The sequence below is a fragment of the Paroedura picta genome, chromosome 5 (genome assembly GCF_049243985.1).
Source record: "Paroedura picta isolate Pp20150507F chromosome 5, Ppicta_v3.0, whole genome shotgun sequence".
NCBI lineage: Eukaryota > Metazoa > Chordata > Lepidosauria > Squamata > Gekkonidae > Paroedura > Paroedura picta.
The window spans coordinates 85508917-85529814 of record NC_135373.1 but is presented as its reverse complement, the minus strand read 5'-3'; the positions used below and the strand labels follow the sequence as shown (position 1 = coordinate 85529814).

General features: G+C 42.4%; 1 protein-coding gene across 3 annotated transcripts; it reads left to right on the top strand.

The window, feature by feature from the left end:
• Window positions 1-2318: 2318 nt before the first annotated feature.
• CSRP2 (cysteine and glycine rich protein 2) lies at window positions 2319-20623 on the top strand. Of its 3 annotated transcripts, none has more exons than XM_077338870.1 (6): window positions 2319-2507; window positions 11305-11481; window positions 14851-15019; window positions 17472-17601; window positions 18573-18666; window positions 20367-20623. In XM_077338870.1, exons 2-6 carry the CDS (start codon window positions 11370-11372, stop codon window positions 20441-20443), a joined length of 582 nt encoding a protein of 193 aa, XP_077194985.1. In that variant the 5' UTR covers window positions 2319-2507; window positions 11305-11369; the 3' UTR covers window positions 20444-20623. The 3 variants fall into 3 exon arrangements, with proteins under 3 accessions (XP_077194985.1, XP_077194984.1, XP_077194986.1); XM_077338869.1 differs by having other exon boundaries at window positions 2320-2507; window positions 11363-11481; XM_077338871.1 differs by lacking the exon at window positions 2319-2507 and adding an exon at window positions 3843-3954 and having other exon boundaries at window positions 11363-11481.
• The last annotated feature ends 275 nt before the right edge of the window (window positions 20624-20898 follow it).

Here is a 20898-nt window from a genome sequence, read left to right as displayed (position 1 = left end):
ACTTCCTTGTGTTTGTCATCTTTCAAAACACTTCGCATTTGTATTACAGCTGGGGGAGACATTCAGATTCTAAGCATTAAGACTGATGACTACAAATATTTAAAATATTTGGAAAATGCCAAAGGGTGGGAATTATGTAATTTGTGATCATTCTTTCATGTCTACCTACCAGTGCTGCCTCCACTCACTGTATGCAGTGCTTAAGCATATGCCCTCCTACAATGTAAAATAAACAGCAACAGGGTGGTTCTGCAACAGGGTGCCTACATCCCCTTCTGGGACCCCTCTTGCAGAATCACCCTGTTTCTGTTTAAGCCAACCTGTTGAAACTGCCAGATCCTCACTGTCTCCACAGAGCAGCTTGGCCAGGGGCGAGGGGGCTGCTGCCACTGTCACTGCTCCTCCTGTAGGCCCCTGCACTCAGCTGCCAGCCACTCCAGCAGTTTCTCCAGCTTCAGTGGGTTAAGAGGCAGAACTGAACTGAGAAACTCCTGGGGGGAAAAAAACAATTTATATACAATCATGAACAATGGATTGTCATGCCAATGCTTAGTTTTGATTTAATTTCTGTGAAAGAACACTTGCATAATTTTATGGTTGGGGTTCACCACAACATGAGAAACTGTATTAAAGGGTCACAGCATTAGGAAGGTTGAGAACCACTGATCTACTGAATTCAATTTCCATTTTGATTCTGGGCGCTTTAAATTTTCTACTCCACAAGATGCATGATTGATCTGGAGTGACCCTACCTTCCCCCCCCACACGATATCCAGAAGTGGATATAAGCCTCGATATTTGAAAAATTGTATGCATATTTCTGCTTTTTGTGAATTAATTTCCTTCTCTATGCCTCATAACAAAGCTGTCTTCTCTGATTGGCCCGGGTATCAAATCAAAGACTTCCTAGTTCCCCAGATCCTTACAAGGTAACCCTAATTGTTTTGTAACAGTTAAAGGCCAATATATCACTAAACAGCAATGGACAGTTTTGAATAGTCCTTAGGCTAGCCAGGTCCCCCTTGGCCACCAGCAGGGGACAGGGATAGTTGTCAGATCCAGGCTGGGAAACTCCTGGGGATTTGGAGATAAAGCCTGGGAAAGAAAAGGACCTCAGTGGAGCACAATGCCATACAGTTCACACTCCAAAGCAGCCATTTTGTCGTGATCGTTGTAGTCTGAACATGAGTTGTAATTCCAGGGGATCCCCAGGTCACACCTGGAGGCTGGCATTCTTAATAGCTTAGCTTCCATACAGATGGTAATTTTTTCCTATCAGTTTTCTCTCAATTTCCTTAAATAGTCAGTTGGTGTTAGTGTAGGGCAGTACAAAAATTGGCAACTTTGCAATCCATAAAGATGTCAGAACTATACCATCATTACATATTTTGTTATAACAAGTACAAAGTGTTCTCGCTGGAAAAATCCCTGCATCTGGAAAACACCTTGTTAACACCAGAACAAATGCAGACTGACCTTTCCAATCATACAATTCCAGGATCAGATTAAGGCATGCCAAAACCCAGTTCTAAGAGAGCAAGTTTGGTGTAGGGGTTAGGAGTGCAGACTTCTAATTTGGTGTGTTAGGTTTGATTCTGCACTCCCCCACATGCATCCAACTGGGTGACCTTGGGCTCCCCACAGGTGCTGGCACTGATAAAGCTGTTCTGACCAAGCAGTGATATCAGGGCTCTCTCAGCCTCTCCCTCCTCACAGGGTGTCTGTTATGGGGAGAGGAAAGGGAAGGCGACTCTAAGCCGCTTTGAGACAAGAAAAGGTAGAGAAAAGTGGCATATAAAAAACTTCCTCCATGCCTCACGCAAAAACATCATCCAGTAATTTTTGATAATGATGTTGTATTTCCTCATAATCTGAGTCCCTAAACTGTAGTCAGGGTTGCCAACCTCCAGGTGTTACCTGGAGAGCTGCTATTACAGTTGGCCAAGATCAGTTTCCCTGGAGAAAACGGCTCCTTCCGAAGGTAGATTCCCTGCTGCAGTTTCTCCCTTCCCCGAACCCCACCCGCCTTAGGCTCCACCCCTGCATGTCTAGGTATTTCCCTACCTCGAGCTGGCAACCCTAGATGTAGCTTATTTAGTCCTAGCACATATTTCCAGCCTTTCAACCCCAAAAAAGAGGAATAAAAGCATTCCTGACATAGCCAGGGCAGGAGGAAAGTTATAGACATGACTGGTTCGCGTGAGAGATGCTAACAGCTGCCCGTGTGAGGGACTACTGGAGCATTTATGCCCGCCCGGGGGGGGGGGGGGTGCGAGCTCATATCCCCAGCACTCTGAGGCCGCCGCCCGTGAAAGGGGAGGGCGGTCCCTTTCAGAGACAGGAAGGGGAGCTCTTCTAGCGCCGCCCCCGCCCGCCCGCACTGTGGGGAACTATAAACACCTCCGAGGGAAGCCCGCCGGCCCCCAGTGGTTGTGCGCGCGCCTCTAGCACGCACGGAGAGTCTGGCCGCAGCACTCCAGGGAAGCTGGCTTCGTGCAAATACTCAGGTAGGAAAGTGCGGGCAGCGTCTCCTCTGCCTGGCAGGCTAAGTAACTTTCCCATCTAGCCCCGGCTGAGCTGTCGGGAGGCTCTTCTGAGGAACGCTTAATCTTGTTAGCAGAGAGCGTTGAACGTTTGAGGATGAGGAGAATCTTCTCCTTTTTCTCTCTTTCGCCCCTCCCTTTTCGTAAGTGTTTTATTCTTAAAGCCAGAGATGGTTGGTCGGGCGACTGTGGCTGGCTGTTTCATCCTGGATATTGTGGTGGAAGAGTACTACTGAAGTCGCTGTATGTGAAGGGGAAAGAAGCACTGTACATGCTCAGAGGGATGATATTCCCATAGGCCAGCGTTGCGGGGCTCAAAATTTAACTTTCGAATCAGAGTGAGGCTAGGGGAGCATTTTGATTTAAGGATTCTCGAATAGCTACTTGAATCTAGGTGCTTCCTATGCAAACCTTTTCTGAAAATTAAAAGGACATTTTCAGAGTGTGATACATCCCGTTTCTCTGTGGCTTGCAAAGACCCCACTGGGGCTTTGCTTTTTATTTCTGGTATTGCAAAGAAGTTAGACATCTTTTTAGATCAGCAACTTGTATAGCAGCTTCTCTGTTTTCCTTCTTAATGTATGACACAGTTTTTTGGCCAAGGTGGGAATGAGTTATTGGTGTAAAAGAATAACAGCCTAAAGTAACATGGTGGGTGTGAAGCAAAAACAAAAAAGCAAAAAGCTAACTGGTAACAAAATTCAATGTGTAACTTGTAAAGCTAAAGTAGAAAGGACAACCCCTTGCATCTTTATAGTTCTGAAGTTGAATTACATTTACATTACTATTACATCACTGAATATCCTTGTTCCCCCATTTTCCTTGTCCATAAACATGAAAGCTATTTCTAGAGCCCTGATACAGAGAAATGCAAAGTATCTTTGAGCATGTACAGAGTGTCTTTCCCCTGTGAAGTAAGGTCAGTAACAACATACCATTGGTGGTTCTAATTTGGTGAAAGTGACCATTTAGCCTGCATGGTATAGGTGTGAGTGAACATTGTCTTGAATCTCCTGTGAGTATTGATGTTTTAACTTCTATAGCATAGAAGGTGGGCCCTTCCACTCATTTAAAGTGGAAAAGAGAGGAGGCAGGAATTTTTGGCTATATATTCCTGTAGTACTGTTATGATTGGCTGTGTGTGTTTAATAATCTCTTTGTGGTTTCCATTTCCTATACCGTTAATTTATCTTTAAATAGACTGGATTAATTAGAAAAAGCTCAGCTACCTGCCATAAGCCCCTTAATAGAAGACCAGTTGCTTATGCCTTATAGGTGATCTGAGTTTACTATCCTGCATGCTAACAATCCCTTGAGTCTAAACTTAGTTGGTGCTGGCTATTTCCAGACGACTGTTGCTGCTGCTGTTGTTGTTGTTATTTGCCTGGGAAATCTTTGCAGCTGAATGCAGGTCAGTGAAGCCATTTTCCTTGTTAGAAGATGAAACAATTGCTGTAAAAATCCATTTTGAGAAGGTGGCTCTGAAGACTTTATTTCACGGTGTCTGGAATATGGCATTTTACTTCAGTTATTTTGAAATACTTTCAACTTCTTTCCTCATTGAGCTAGAACGGCCTTAGTAACAAATCAATTACAAGCATCTTTTAAAAACAAAAACCACAGTATGCAAAAGTGAAATTGCCATATTTAGAATGTCAGCCAAGTGTTCTATAGAAACTGAACACAAATTCCCACTGAAGAAAATACTTACAGTCCTCCTAAAAGCCAGCAATGATTAGATCCTATGAACTTATACAGAGCTCATTCCACAGTTGTGGGACAGCTATGAAGAAGACACGAGTGGGTCATGGCCAGCAGTGCAGCTCTGATGCAGGTTTTCATTAACAGTTTTGCATCTGAATACTGCTTATTTGCCTGCTTGTAAAAGGAGAGAAGGTCCTTCAGATACAGGGGCCCAAGTTATGAAGGGCTGAGTCTTCTGGGCTGAATCTGACAAATGGAAAAAAAAATAGTCATAGCTATGGCTATCTCATGTGTTGTCTCTTAGCATGGTAGTAACATCTGCATGCCTTCAAGTTAAGGTAAATCCATCTTCTCCAGCACCTCAGTCTTACCTGCCTACCAACAAAACCTCCATCTTGTCTGGATGTACATTTGGAATATGCATGTTGGTTGGATGCCTGGGCAGTAAATTATTTAAATTAGTTAAATATTAATTAGTTAAAATTGCTTTCAACAAACCTATTGTGAGACATAATTTTGTGAGAATCCTTTGCAGAATAGCCGTTATTTCCCCCACTTTCAGGGAAGGGGATGCAAAAATGTGTTGATAGCGTTTCTAGAGTTACTGTCTTTTTAAAGTTCTTTTTACTGCAAGAATATCTTTTATTCCACTTCTCAAGTGAATTTATATAACCCTTTAGTAGTGGACAGGTTGTGTCATGAAGAACTTGTAAATCTGGGGATGGAAAATCTAATGCTGTAACTCTTATCTTCAGGACTCTCTCTTCCTTTGGCTTTCTTGTACCTGATTCATAGAACTGGTTCTACAGCCTTGTTACGCCATAGAATATTTTTCTTCTCTGAATGGACCACTGTAGAATCTGATAGGTGCTCCTTTAGTTAAAAACATTTCTCAACTGTACAGTGGTAACATCCCATAGATGTTTGAATGGGAATGGCTGGCGGTGCAGTTGAAAATGTTTAGTTCATGTTTTCATGGTCTAAGCCCATAGATGACTTTTTGTGCAGTGGGGAGGTGCCCATCTGCACCTTTAAATACCTATTCAAGAGCGTGAAGATGGTCCTACCATGTTGGATTTCATTAGCTACAAGAGCCATTGACCTTGTTAGCAGACTAGAAGTGCTTGAAGACTTGCAAACAGAGCAGGATTACAGAGCAACATAGCTGAATAGAGAATTGCTTTGTTATTGCCTGCCTGGAGCTATGGAATCACTTAGGTAATGTATGCAAAACCTGATGGCATCTGTCTGAGATTTACATGGTTCAAAACTTGGGCCTCCTTACCTAGTATTGAACTAGCACACCAAAGAGAGTTTCACTTTGTCCATCTTCCTAGTGTGTTACTGTGCAGTGTAAAGTTGAATATTTCTGGGCAATCTCAAAAATTAAGTCAGCCATTAAAAAAATACTTTTCACACCTTTTAAAGAGCAAATAACTGAGCAGAGTAGGGCAACTGATTTTTGAAAGCCACCCCAGGTATTTTATGGAAATTGAGCATTATCTGCTTAAGCATGACAGCAATTTGAGCTTTCATTAGCAAAAGGGTCATAGCTTGCATTTTCTTTGCTTTTCTTCTGAGATTAGTTTTTTTAACTTGAAGGTTAAGTGCTGGCATGTGACTTAGATATAAAAGCAAGTTGTTGGATGGGTCACTCAAATTGCCTTACTGATCTGTCTGGCTCACCCATTACATACGTAAGAGCTGAAGCATAATAATGGTAATTGCTTGCCAAAAGCATAGGTGTGTTCTTGGGGGGAGATCAAGAGAATTTTGATGAAAACATCTGGCAAAGGTTTAGTGCCATCCTCTGTTGCTCTTAAATACACCATGGGCTTGCCTGTACAAGCTTATGATAGTTCAATCTTACATCTGAGGCTGAGACAGCTTACTGTAGTAACCCAAAACTGTAACACTGAAAATATTTGTTGTAGTTGTAAAACTCCAGCACAAATCCAAGCAGTAATATACTGGTGTTGTCAGGAGCTTTGATTAACTTCCCTGCATTAAGAACTCTAAATGTAACTACATGTGCAATTGTCTAAGGTAATTTTTCTCAAAATGGTTCTTATTTAAATCTGTAATATCAATAAGTGACCATGTCATTTTCCCCATGAAGATAGGAGGTGTTTTATAAGTTGCCCTGTTTTTAAAGCACCACTTTGCAGAGAATATGTTGTTCCACACTGACACCACTTGATTCCTGTTTACATGGAAAGGTATTGCTGAAGCAAGGGAAGACTTCCATGAATTTCAAACCAGATTTCTTGTTCAGATCTTTTAAAAAGATGGTATCCCTTTATTTAGGTATTCCTTGCTTTTTCTCCCCAGTGGGACCCTAAGCAACTTCCAGCAATGCTACATGGGGGAGCATTTGGCCTAGTGCACCTCATCCACCCCCTATCTGTGCTCCTGATAGAGAGGTGCGGCAGTGAAGTTCCCAGTGCATAAACGGTCTTAGAGTTGCTACCAAGGATAAAACAGGAGAAAGAGAAAAAGCATTGCTGGAAGTTGCAGCCCGGCATGAATCCTCCAGTGCATAAACGGTCTAAGTGCATATCATAATGACAACATGGCACTACTATCATGACTGGAAAGCACCTCTGCATTTGCTTGGAATACTGGTTTGAAGAAGGGATTTTGGATTCTCTACGTTGGGCTGCTGAGAACCAGGCTGGGCTTCTATTTTGTGGGCTTAGCAGATCCTGTAGAATTCCCCCCAACCCCCATCTTCCCCATGGTCTTTTTCAGTCTTCTCTACAAATGAATGAAAAGTTCAGTATGATCTTGGACTTAAAGCACCCAACTTACAAGTTAACAGCAACCACCAATGATATGGTTGTGTTTTATGTGCCCCTCTTTCTTTTGAGACTTGTCTGAAACTTTGAGATTTGCTTTAAAGTTAGTGATTTTTAAGACTGATGATTTTATGTAAGTTATGACTGTCGTGAGCCACCCCGAGCTCTTTGGGGAAGGGTGGCATACAAGTGGAAAAATAATTTTAAAAATAGCTTTTCTCCTACATCCAGGTTCTTGTGCACTTGTCAAAAATGATAGTTGGATGGTGCGGTATAAGGATAGCTTCTCCCCCTCTAGGCAGTGCTGTATAACACTCTATGTAATGCTGTACAACAGTTGTGCAGATTTGAGAGCCTTTGTAAATATACTGAATTGTAGATTTCAAAGTTTATCATTATGGTTGTTCAGACCAAGTTATATGAACAAAATCAAGAGACCAAAACAGTATGGTCATTAGGTATAATGCAATTAAGATAAATCCTCAGAACAAAAATTAAAACATAAAATTATCTATCTTCCAAATTTCATATTTTTGTGGCAGCAGTGCAAAACTTCGCGATCTGAATTGCTACTGGGGTGCGGGAGTCTAATTGCTTAATAACCTCTTTGCTTGATCTGTGTCCAGACGTTCTGAATACCTTTTGATTAGTGGATAGATCAATTTGCCTAGAACGTCTGCATGAGCAGGGCAGTGGAACAAATTGTAGATGTTGCACATGTACATGAATGCATACTTACATTTACCAGTGCTAGCCTGTTATTGCTGCTCCTTACATATAATTGAGAGAACATTGATTGTATCTACCATGCTGTAATGCTGAGGGTTAGCTCTAACGAATAATCTCTCCTATAAAATGCAGAAAGTTTCATAATATCAAAACATCAGGAGAAACTTGTATTTAGAAATAGGTATGAAGGGATCTGTAAAATTTTAAGAACCTTGTATATAGTGAACGGAGAAAGAAATGCTAAGGTCACTGATGTAAGATGCTTTCTAAGTAAGGAACAAAGAAATAAAGTTCCTCCTTGAGAGGATGCTACAGAATAGTAAAGAATATTTATACAGCAGAGATTTTTGGAAAAGGAATGCCGTCTGCGTCCCTCTCTGTGTCCTGTTTGCTATGATTGATATCAGCTGTTGCACAGTGGTGCAGCCAGGCCCTTGGATAAATGTAATGAAATATCAAGATTTAGACTCCAGTGGTGCCAAGAATGACAAAATAATAGTAGTGCATGTCATAGAAGGCATTTTCCCCAACTTGAGTACTTGTTTCTGCGAAAGCGTGGAAAATCAGAGTTAAATTACTGGGAGTCTTCAAGGCATGTTCCAAGTAATTAGCTTAATGTTGCTATCCAGTTTTGAGCTACAAAATCATCCATGTGTGTCAAGGCAGAAAATGTACCAAATATTGTTTAGGGAATGCCCTAAAATGTCCTGACTTTGGTTGATCATTAATTATATTGTCCCACATTCTAGGAATTAACGGCTCAGCAATAGCCACTGTTCTGTTTAGCAACCCTGCTTTAAAAGACTTACTATATATTACCCATAATGGCAGAGTTGTTCTCTAGGTAAGAATCTGTCAAGCTTTTATACACAAAGGAGCTGGCTTATGGTTTGGGGCCAGTGAAACAACATCTACTGAGCTTCCTCACTAAAGCTGCCCCCTGACCTCAGTCTAGCTCTGGGAGATATGACCATGACCCAACCTGAGACTGCTGATGTGAGTATTATTGCTGACACCAACTTACATTGTTGCTTCAATTTTATTTTAAATGATGATGTTTTAATATGATGTACATTGCCCTGAACTGGCTTGCTGAGAGGGTGGTATAGAAATGTAATAAATAAAATAAATAAATAGTTAATTAAGACTTGGTGCCTTTTTTGTATGATGATCTGACTAACTCTTTTCCACACTAGCCTGGCCCCGACCTGGTGGAATGAGCTCCCGGAAGAGCTACAGGCCCGGCAAGAACTGTCATAATTCCGCAGGGCCTGCAAGACGGAGCTCTTCTGCCAGGCTTTCGGTTGAGGCTGGGCAGCAAGAAGATCTAGCCCCCCTCACAAATGTGACAAGTGTGACAGTTGCATCTGTCATCTGCCCCCTCCCTTTCCCTTCTTAGTGGGTTGTGGAATTGGGTTAGTTATATTGAATCTTGCCGCCATTCTTGTCTTTTGTAATTAATTGTTTTATGTTTTATTGTGCTTTTATTGTTTTAGGGGATTGGTTTTATGTGACCCGCCTCAAGCCTCTGGGGGGAGGCGGGATATAAATTTAATAATAACAATAACAATAATAATAATAATAGTATTGAATAGCAATTCTGGATATGGATAGTATGAATAGCAATTCTGGATAGTAGCAATTTCTGGATATGGCCTGCACAATCTGATGAATCTTGGAGCTTAGGAGATCCTGCAAGCAGTTGCAGATCAATGGAAATTGTGATTGAGTTGCTTACACAGATGGATTATCAGTGTTGGACAACCGCTCCAAAGCAGCATGGATATTTTATAATTGCTTTTGTTATGCAGACAGATCTCATGCTTTTATGACTTCAAATGAGTGGTATGTTGCACTATTCCAATTTTAGAACAACAGGTTGGAAGGGAGAGAAGGCAATGGTATATCAACCTATTTACATCACCTGTGAAGTGCAGTATTAAAATATTTTGAGCGTATGTTGGAAAAGTGACCAACATGAAGGGACATTTTATCATTTATGCTGGATGTGAAAAGGCTGCAATATTTGACAAAAATATATGCATGAATCTGGGAGCGATCGAGGGCAAAAGAAGGGGACGACAGAGAATGAGGTGGCTGGATGGAGTCACTGAAGCAGTAGGTGCAAACTTAAATGGACTCCAGGGAATGGTAGAGGACAGGAAGGCCTGGAGGATCATTGTCCATGGGGTCGTGATGGGTCGGACACGACTTCGCACCTAACAACAACAACAACAACAAATATGCATGAATACAGAAGATTTTAAAGTCTAATATACAAATGAAATTAGATACTTTATTTTGGGATTAATGGAGAAAGAACTTGGGGAAAAAAGACATGGAATTTGTTTCTATATATGACTACTGTGATATGCTCAAAAATAAAAAAATTACACACAATAGAAGAATGGTCGATAGAGATGATGGAATTGGCAGAGATTGCCAAACTCACTACTTTAATTAAACTAAAAACAATATAGTTGTAGCTAATTGGAAACCTTGTAGACTTTTTGCATGATATAGGGAAAATGAACTGAGAGTAAGATGGAAATGAACTGTAGGTTTTGAGAGCTACAGTGGGGGATATGAATTTACAGATATCTTAAATTTACTATTGAATTTTGTATCTGGTTATATTAAAATTTTAAGTTAAAGTAAAAAATATTTTACAGAAAACAGGGATTGCATTTCTTTTATATAATCATAGTGTAACTGATAAGTAAATTATAGAAGAAGAAGAGTTGGTTCTTATATGCAGCTTTTCTCTACCCAAAGGAGTCTCAAAGCAGCTTACATTTGTCTTGCCTCTTCTCTCCCCACAACAGACCCTCTGTGAGGTGGGTGAGGCTGAGAAGAGCCCTGATATTCCTGCTCAGTCAGAACAGCTTTATCAGTGGTGTGGTGAGCCCAAGGCCACCCAGCTGGCTGTTCTTTTGGCCTCTTATTGGTGTGTGAGGAGCATGAGGGAATTACAGTACACCACTGATTAAAAATGAAGGGAGAAGATGATTGGAGGAATAAACCATTTAGTGGTGTTCCTTGACTCTCTTAACATTTAATTGGTCTGCTAATAGAAACTAGGGGAGGGATGGCAGAAGACATTGACAGTATGGTCTTTGCAATTCATTGTGCCTGATCGAAGGAGTGTGAAGTTTTTATAACTTGCAGTCTCTTTCTTAATGCTGCCTGTCACTGCAGTCAATAGATACTGTAACAGCAGCTGGACCAGTACTTACCATGAATGCTTTAGGCTGATCCTGCATTGAGCAGGGGTTGGGCTAGATGGTCTATATGTCCCTTCCAGTTCTATGATTCTATATAGGATGCTGCTGTTAAGGTTTGGGAATTACTGCATAATGAGTAAAGATCTGCTCTCAAGTTTAATTTGTGGATGTGGAGTATCATGCTAAGACTTGGGTTTACAGGGCTTCTAGGTTACAGTTCTAGCTGTAAGGAAAGCACCACAATAAAATTCTATTGGATATCTAATCCCACTTAGTGATGTACTTTTTGGTTCTTTGTCTTGGCAGCTGTTCTACAAACAAACCACCTGTACTTTGTTGCTCACTGTTGGCATCTCTTATGCAGGCTCAGAATGCCAAACTGGGGAGGTGGCAACAAATGTGGTTCCTGTGGCAGAACAGTGTACCATGCGGAAGAAGTTCAGTGTGATGGGAGGAGTTTCCACAGATGCTGCTTTCTCTGTCGTAAGTATTGCTATAGCTCCTGTAACAGCTGTGTTGAGGGTCCATTCCTAAGGTATTGGTCTTGCTCTAGCTGAGTAATATGGTGCAGACTGGAAGCAGCAGGAATGATGTAGCTACGATAGCAGCCAAGGAACTCAGAGTTGTACCAAGGTGGGAGCCAGGAATGTCACATTTTAAAAATCTTTTGCTTCATTTTGGCTGATGGCCATTAGCAGCAAAGAGATGCTTTGGGTGTTGCTGAGGAAGACCAAGTGCTTTCTTATACTAAAGATATGTTTCCCCACCATTTTTTGGCTCAGTGGAATTTAACAATTACAAATTTAAAAAATACATAGGGTACAATGAAATGCCAGGTAACGCCCAACCTAAATGGCAGCAGTTTATACCCCATTAAAATCACTAGGGAATAAAGTGGCATCATAGAGCTTTCTGAACATAGCATCTCCTTGGGCAAATTGTTCCATGAGGTGAGGAAGAGTCATGGACCCTGGTGGATAAACAGATTTATTAAAATGTTCTCAAGGCAGCTTGAAATGCTAACAGTATGCAGGACAACGGCTAATGAAGTTTGTTTAGTCACAGGAAATTGATTGAGAGCCAGTTTGGTGTAGTGGTTAGGAGTGCGGACTTGTAATCTGGCATGCCAGGTTCGATTCTGCACTCCCCCACATGCAACCAGCTGGGTGACCTTGGGCTCGCCACAGCACTGATAAAACTGTTCTGACCGGGCAGTGATATCAGGGCTCTCTCAGCCTCACCCACCCCACAGGGTGTCTGTTGTGGGGAGAGGAATGGGAAGGCGACTGTAAGCCGCTTTGAGCCTCCTTCAGGTAGGGAAAAGTGGCATATAAGAACCAACTCTTCTTCTTCTTCTGAGGTCTGACACCCATTTGAAGGAGCTTCTAGAAGAACCAAGCCACTTTTGATGAGCAAGCCCCTTTAACACTCTGCTAAATTTGCTGTTTGTCTCAATGATACAATGACAGCCTTCTGAGGCATCAACAGAAGCCCCTCCATCTCTCTTTAAAAACAGAATGCTTTTGTTTCCCTCTTGGCACTTGTGAACGTTGAGATCAGCTAAATTGCTGATTAAAATGTTTTTATTTTCTGAAATACATTAACAAAATGCAAAGATCAATCTGTCAAAAATAGTATCATGATGGCAGTCAAAATACCAGTTTGCATGCTAAATTATTCCAGCAGTTAACATTTAAAAACATTTGGTTAGAAAATTATTCATTGGCTGTCTTCCTCACTTGTGTACCAAATAAGTTAATTCAATTATTTGGTGGATTTTCTAGTTCAGCATTATGGAGCCAAAATTCTGTTAGGCTTTTGGCACAGGGGACTGCAGACTAGCTCACTGGAGCCCTATCCAAGTGATTATTTTTCAGCCTAACAGCTTATTGAAGCGTTGAATTTTGTTTTAAAAAGCTTGTTTGTTAGAGGACACTGAACAAAGAATCCTGTCAAATAATAGATGGCTTTGTGCTTGGCTAAAAATCAGTGCTATTGTGTTAGCGAAAATTCAGACTGTAGCTTAACCCAAGCTCATACCTTCAAGCAGCTGGATTGCTAAGTAGGTTTTTGTGGGACCATGTCATGCCTTTTCATAGATCAGTTCATTGCTGTTAACACTGAAACATAATGAGACAGGGATAAGAATAATAAGAAATCACATCAGTGAATTTATAAAATTTGTTTGCTTTTTATTAATATCTGTATGTGTACACATACACATACACATACACATACACATACACATACACATACACATACACATACACATACACATACACATACACATACACATACACATACACATACACATACACATACACATACACATACACATCAGAACATGGATGGTGGGAGGAGTTGGGACTCATCATGTATTTGATTGGCCGGCCACCCAATGAGCGGCCAATCAGGTAGGATGCCCTTCTCCTAGCCTCATCCCCCTTCAACTTCTTCCATATGTAAGAAGTACCAGCTTGGTGAGTGAGAGCTGGAGGGAGGGCGGAGGGCCTGGAACTGCGGCCCCATGGGGGTGGCGAAGGAGGAAGGGAGCCTCTGCCAGCAGTTGCCTCCACCCCGAGCAGCCACAGCCTTACCAGGCCTCAGTGGCTCTGCAGGGGAAGGGGGGGGGGGGAAGAGAGAGCCAGTCCTTGCCAGCGCACCCACCGTCCTGAGCAACTCCAGCCATGGCCTTACCAGGCTGTGACAGGGCTACCTGGGGCAAGGGGGAGGAGTAGAGTGCCAGATAGCATTTCTCCCTACCACCCTAAAAACACTGAGGCCTGCAGAGGCTTCAGTTGGCTTTTTCAGGATGGGGGCAGCAAGCAGAGTTCCCTCTGGCCCTGAAAATGCATGCTGACACCTTTGTGGGCTTGCCTGGGATGGGAGGGGGGTGGCTCAAGTGCCCATCATATTTTGCAATGGAACATGCTTTGCTGCTAGTTGTAGTAGTAGTAGTGATAATGATAATATTGTGTTACCTGCCCTTTCTCTGGCAATCCAGAGCAGGTTACAACAATCAAAGTTATCTAGATAGAGTAAAATATGAGTTAATTAAAATGATTAATTAAAAGCATTAAAACTACTACTAAATGTTGCCTGATTTTCACTATCAGAAGGTTATGGGGAAAGGGTCATAATATCCTTTTGCTGAAGAAGTTTGGTTTGTATTTCATTTGGTGGACTTCAGCAGGGGACATACAGGGAGAGGTGGTCTTGCAGGTCTGATAGCTGCAGAAGCTTAGGACTTTAGAGGTTATAACCAAGATCTTGAATTTGATTGGGCTTCAATCTGGAGCAAGTGCATCTGCGAGAGGACAGGTCAAATAGTGGACTCCAATCTGGAGAACTAGGTTTGATTCCTCATTCCTCCAGATGAAGCCTGCTAGGTGACACTGGGCCAGTCACAGTTCTTGCAGTCCCACCTATCTAGGGATTCTGCTTTTTTCTCAGTAAAAATGGGACTGAGGATCTTCTGCATAATTGAACATGTTAGCACTAATAGAAGTGCATGTTCAATGTGAATTTTAAAAAGTATGAGGGGGAGAGGAATTGTTAACCTCCATTCCTCAGTTTGTGGCAGCCTTTCTAATTAAATTGCATCAACCTTCCAGTCTGTAAATGTCAGCACCATGAAAGGGTGGGTGTGACACATCCCTTCATGGAGTAAAAATATAGTTTCCCTATTCAAAAGAAACTGCCCATTCTTTAAATTCTACAGTTTGTTTAATCCCACCCCCACCCCTGGCAACAGAACTGAACACATCTGGCACTTGACATTCCAGCCCTGATAGGCAAGTGACTGTAAAGAGCCACTTTTGAAAAGCAAATTATCTTTTTTCTCTCTCCCAGTGGTCTGCAGGAAAAACTTAGACAGCACAACAGTAACCATACACGATGGAGAGGTATATTGCAAGTCTTGCTATGGAAAGAAGTACGGTCCCAAAGGATATGGCTATGGCCAAGGAGCAGGCACTCTGAATATGGACAGAGGGGAACGGCTGGGTATCAAGCATGATAAGTAAGTACAATTTTTGTCACTTCCACTACACAAGGAATTTGACCCCCTGCAAAAAATACCCAGCCTGTAGGCATTAAGCAATGTGTTCTTCTCTGACCTGTCTTTGGCTTTGGATGCAAATAAAATTAGCAGCAGTCTCCTTAGTGACTTAAGGCTCTTCAGGGAGCTAGTGTCTGCAAGAAATAACTCAACACCTTATACTTCGAGTTCTTGAAAGGTAATTATTTCCCAGGGTGGTTTCAGATATTACTGACTGAACAGTGTTATGATGTAACTGCACAGGTAAATTCAGCTGACTGTTTCAAATAAGACATCATGGTAGCTCACCTCTTAATCACGATTATCAACTGACTCCAAGGGTTGTGGAAACAGTGTCTTTGGTGCAGTTCAAATTTGAGACGAAGCCGAGTTGAGTGGGCTCACAGAATTGGATTGTAAAATTCTTGTGCTTATAGTGAGTTGAGTGCTGAAGCTGAGTAGTCTGGATTGTACATAAGTTATACTTCATTAATAGGACAATTTCATAAACACAACTTGAGAGGCTTGGTAATAGCTGGCTAACATGAACTTTATTGGGGAAAATGAATTTTTTTATCATAAGCAACATACACATGGTACCAAGTCACTGGAATTATGGACCAGTATGTCACAGTATTGGTCACTGAAACTGGAGGTCAGTAATTCAGACTTTTGCTGACCTAGGTGTAGTTTGTACTTAATTTTTTTCCACTTTAAATCTTGCCGAATTCTGGTTGATTTGAACCTGTATCTACAGTCTTCCTTTTCCCCAATTTTAAAAAACATTGCCCTTCTGCATTTGCATTGTTCCAATTTTTAGTCTCCTTCCTGCTTGATTGGGGGGGGGGTAATTAGGTGAAGCTCCAGCCAGCATTGAAAGAGCACAAGGCTGCAGAGTGCTTCATTTCCTGCCTTTTGACTAGTCCCGAGTCTACAGCCAGTGCAAGCTGGGATAGGGGCAAGTGGAGCACGAGGCTGCTTTGTTATCTTTCTTTTCCTGCAGGAGCAGGGGGGAGGGGAGGAAGCAGCCTCACAGAGAATGAGGAGGTAAATCCAAGAGGCAAATCTCTGCTGAGAGAAGTGTGGGCTTCTGGAGCACAGTCACTTTAAAACAGATGCCAAAATGAGGGCGAGAATAAGGGAATGGCAACCAGAACCAGAAAGTCTTTGAACTGATGCCCTGACCGATCAGCAACAGACTGCTTCGCTACATCAGCATTGGAGGTGTCAGGGAGGTAGTTAATCCAGCCAAATACAGAGATCTACAGTTAATACTGGAGCTCTTGAAGCAGATTCCTCAAATGTAGTGAGCTTTAACTGATCCTGGATATCACAGAGGATAGTGTCACCACTGATCAATCACAGACATTGCCGAGGGAAAATAAAGGTAAAGGTAAAGGTATCCCCTGTGCAAGCACCGAGTCATGTCTGACCCTTGGGGTGACGCCCTCTAGCGTTTTCTTGGCAGACTCAATACGGGGTGGTTTGCCAGTGCCTTCCCCAGTCATTACCGTTTACCCCCCAGCAAGCTGGGTACTCATTTTACCGACCTCGGAAGGATGGAAGGCTGAGTCAACCTTGAGCCAGCTGCTGGGATTGAACTCCCAACCTCATGGGCAGACAGATTCAGACAGCATGTCGCTGCCTTACCACTCTGCGCCACAAGAGGCTCCGAGGGAAAATATAAAGTGCTAAATAACAAAATAGAAATTGAATAACATGTAGATGACTTGCTTTAATTTGGGGCCACCAGGGATAAAAAGCCCAGGGTGGATTCTACCCTGGAAAACCCCAGAGCCCAATCTCAGAAGTTAAGCCAGGTCAGCCCCAATAAGTACTTGAATAGAGACCACCAAAGAGGTCTAGAGTTGCTTCGCCAAAGCAGGCAATGGCCAACCACCTCTGAATGTCTCTTGCCTTAGAAACCTGAATGGGTTGCCATATACTGGCTATGACTTGCAGCAAAACCCCCGAATTTTCAGACTAAAGCTAGAAGAGTTATTTTCTTTGCAGTGAATTTGGCTCTAGCAAAGAAGGGAGCCTACATTACTTTAGATCTGCTGACAGAATACTCTGTGCTTAGCAGAATAGAAGGTTTTGATCCATATAGAAGGTCTCTATTTTCAAGCAGTAGTTGTCGAGCTCAAGATGCCATGAGTACTGTTGAAAAGAATTGGCATGATTATGCTATTGGTAATTTTGTTTTTAGTATTAAAGAAGATGATAGGTCCCTGGATACTTGGTGCCCATAACAGTTGGAAATTTAGATCTCCCAAAGAAAAAAAACTGAGAAGGGGTGGAATGGTGGTGCAGGTAGCAGAACATCTTAGAGGTGAGCTTTCTAGCTCTGGGTTATAATGACTGCTTCATGGTGGAACATGCACAAAGCTAGTGTAATGGAATGCTTATACTAGGGTGTGGCCTTTTTTGTTAGTGCACCTTCTCATCGACCTACAACAAGTCCAAATACTTCAAAGTTTGCCCAGAAATTTGGAGGGGCGGAGAAGTGTTCCAGGTGTGGTGACTCTGTTTATGCAGCGGAAAAAGTAATAGGGGCTGGAAAGGTAAGGTGACATGTAGGTGCAAATATCTTTCCAAGCAACACTGACCTTGCTTGGGTTAGTTTATAATGGATGGCTATTTTTATTTCTTGTAGGAATGCATAGATTTAAATTTGTTTGCCAACAGGTCTGTTGGAGAAGCAGAATATAAGCAGTTTGTAAAGCTTGTCCAGTTGAATCTAATGCGTTAAACCATTTATACTGTTGTGGTACACTGAGTTTTGCTGATGTGAATAGGAAAACCTAGACACTGTGTCATAAAGACTGGCAAATTATAAGTCTTCTCAACTGAAAGCCTAGTTTCTAGTTCTGTGTCAGTGTATATATGCACACATATATCCTTATCCATGGTTACTCTATACATTTGTGAAACAGCCTAGGGGGTGGAACGTGTCTGGGTGTCCAAGTTGGAATTGGCCCTGCCCCTACAGCTCCCGGCCTCCCTCCCTGACACATGACACTAGCCATGTTCCTCTCAGCCATGCCAGAGACAGACACACAGAGCCCTGTCAGACCAAACACGAGCCCTCATTCCCTCCTATTGCTTCTTTCCTTCCTATCGCTCCTGCTGCAAGGGAGGCAGAGAGAGACACAGAGAGAGCTGCCCCAAGCTGCTGACCAGCCCTGCTCCCCTCTTAAGAAGGGGCCCTAATTACCTGCTATCGCTACTGCTGCCACGGAGAGGGAGACACAGAGAGCCGCCCCTGCTGCAGCGGAGGGAGAGAGAGACACACAGAGCTGCCCCAAACAGCACACCAGCCCTGCTTCTCTCCTAAAATGGAGCCCTAATTACCTGCTGCTGTGAGGCACATGGAGAGACAAGCAGGGAGTGGGAGGGAGAGAGAGAGATCTGCACCTCCCAGTGTCCCCTGGTTGCAATGGGCTTTCTTGCTAGTATATAAAATAAAAAATGAAATAATGATTGGGAGTCTCTGCTGCCATGTGGAATCCCAAATTAACTATATTCTCTTTAGCCTTGGCATAAAAATTGTTTCCGATGTGCTAAGTGTGGGAAAAGCCTGGAATCAACGACTCTGACAGAGAAGGAGGGAGAAATCTATTGCAAAGGTAAGAACCATTAGGAATTGAACTGATCCTTGTGCAAATTGATGGGCTTTTGATCAAGGATAGAAATGGGGTGGCCAAACAGTCTGAAGGCTTTTATTCAGTTGTATATGGTTTTTAATGTATATAAAGGTAAAAGGTAAAGGTATCCCCTGTGCAAGCACCAAGTCATGTCTGACCCGTGGGGTGACGCCTTCTAGCGTTTTCATGGCAGACTCAATATGGGGTGGTTTGCCAGTGATTTCTCCAGTCATTACCGTTTACCCCCCAGCAAGCTGGGTACTCATTTCACCAACCTCGGAAGGATGGAGGCTGAGTCAACCTTGAGCCGGCTGCTGGGATTGAACTCCCAGCCTCATGGGCAGACAGCTTCAGACAGCATTTCTGCAGCTTACCACTCTGCGCCACAAGAGGCTCTTTTTTAATGTATATATTTATATACTATTCCCCAAGTGTGCCCCCATCGGCAAATACCAAAATCCATGGATAGGAGGCACACTTACTTCAAGCAAGTTTTTCTGCAAACTTTTGTGACCCCCCACAATTGCAAAACAATCTGAAAAGTTTTTTAAAATGCTTTGGGGGCCCAGGAGTTGCCACAGCAGTACAGTCTGGGAACTGCTGGCCAGGCTAGCCACAGTAGAGCCCAGGCTTGGAGCAGCTCCGAGCTCCTGTGGCTATGCTCCAAGGTAGTCGTGCTAAAGTGCAATGTGGGAGTGGGAGTGGGAGCAGCTTCAGTCTGGCCCACCCTCAGCTTCAAATCTGAAGATATTTCACTTCAGTGACTAGAGCTGTGAACAGCTGAAAATAAAATCTAAACAAAATACATGGGTTTAAAAACAACTTAAAATGAGAGTTCCTATAGTTTTAAGAAACAGAAGCCCTCATAGGCAGTTGCTAGGATACTACAGCATTCTAGGGACAGTTTTTTGTCAGTAAAAGGGCAAGGTGGGTCAAGGCTCTTTTCCAGGGCTGTTTTGGCCTTTGTAAACACTGTGGACAAAGGTGGGGTATAGATGAAGTAAATAACAAGTTATATAGCTGAAGATAGAAGGCAGGTAAAATGTAGGTTCGTGAATAGATGAGAGGCAATGAGGCAGGGAAAAGCCAAAGGATATTGGGGTTGCCTGGAAGAGGGGGAAATGAAATAATGTAGGGAAGGGGATACAGGCAAAGTGCTGTGCTTCCCCAAGCCTTTGAGGGTTTCCTGCCATACTGGGCCCCACAATGAGTCTTTAGTTTTCCTTAGCAGAAGCTGCAGAGGAGCAGATAAAAATAAGTTGGCTGTTGGGTGAGAGGGAGAGAATGAAAAGGGGAAAGACTGTGGAGACTTTTAGGAATGGAAAGAAGAAATGGTGAGGAGGGGGGAAATTAGATGCCCCCCTGCAAATCTTTGTTGGTTTCCATTTCTTTTAGTATAACCCTGCAAATGAAAAGCAAATTCATGAAAATAACATCCTCAAGAAATCAGATTGACTTGAAGGGCTGATGTTGACATGGTAAAGAGACCTTTAATGGTTGTGCTTCCATCCTTTATGACACCTCTAAATCCAATGTAGACTGTGCTCTTGGCCTTAGGTTAGGAATAATGCTAACTCTGGAAGACACAAATATTCTATAATCCGTTATTTTAGTACATGGCTTACTAAAACAATACAGAAGTATCAAGGAATCGAGCTAATAATTTTTTTTAATCCTTGCAGGTTGTTATGCAAAGAACTTTGGTCCCAAAGGATTTGGCTATGGCCAGGGAGCTGGTGCTCTTGTTCATGCTCAATGAATTGCTAGCCTGACTGTATTGAGATGTTTCTGTAGGTGAAGATGCAGCTTTGATGTTACTGTGAAACTGAATTTAGTGTCTATTCTAGTGCAGTTCTTTAAATTCCCATGCTTTTTAGAAAAACCTGTTCGAATAATTTCTGCATAGTTAATTTCAATAAAGGTTTGTATTTGGAATATCCATGTGTGTGTTAAAAGGCTTGGTGAAGATATTTTCCATTTTTTACAGAACTACACCTAGAAATAGATATGCTTCCATGGACCCATTTTCTTCTCCAAGGCATCTGAAGTGTGCTTTGATGGATCCGTTCTGCCTAAACACTTCATGATTTCATGGGAAAAGGGAGCAAACGCTTGCTGATCATGTACAGCTGGATATTCCACTACTGCCTCACAACTGAGCATGGTTAAAACTTAGCTGTCTTCCATGGTCACAGGCCTACAGATTGCTTTTTT

Bases quoted from the DNA above. Each gene is read 5' to 3' on its own strand.
- CSRP2 (XM_077338870.1), top strand. From the start codon at position 11,370: ATGCCAAACTGGGGAGGTGGCAACAAATGTGGTTCCTGTGGCAGAACA. The intron at 11,482-14,850 runs GTAAGTATTGCT...TCTCTCTCCCAG, and splicing joins CAGATGCTGCTTTCTCTGTC to TGGTCTGCAGGAAAAACTTA. The intron at 18,667-20,366 runs GTAAGAACCATT...TAATCCTTGCAG, and splicing joins GGGAGAAATCTATTGCAAAG to GTTGTTATGCAAAGAACTTT.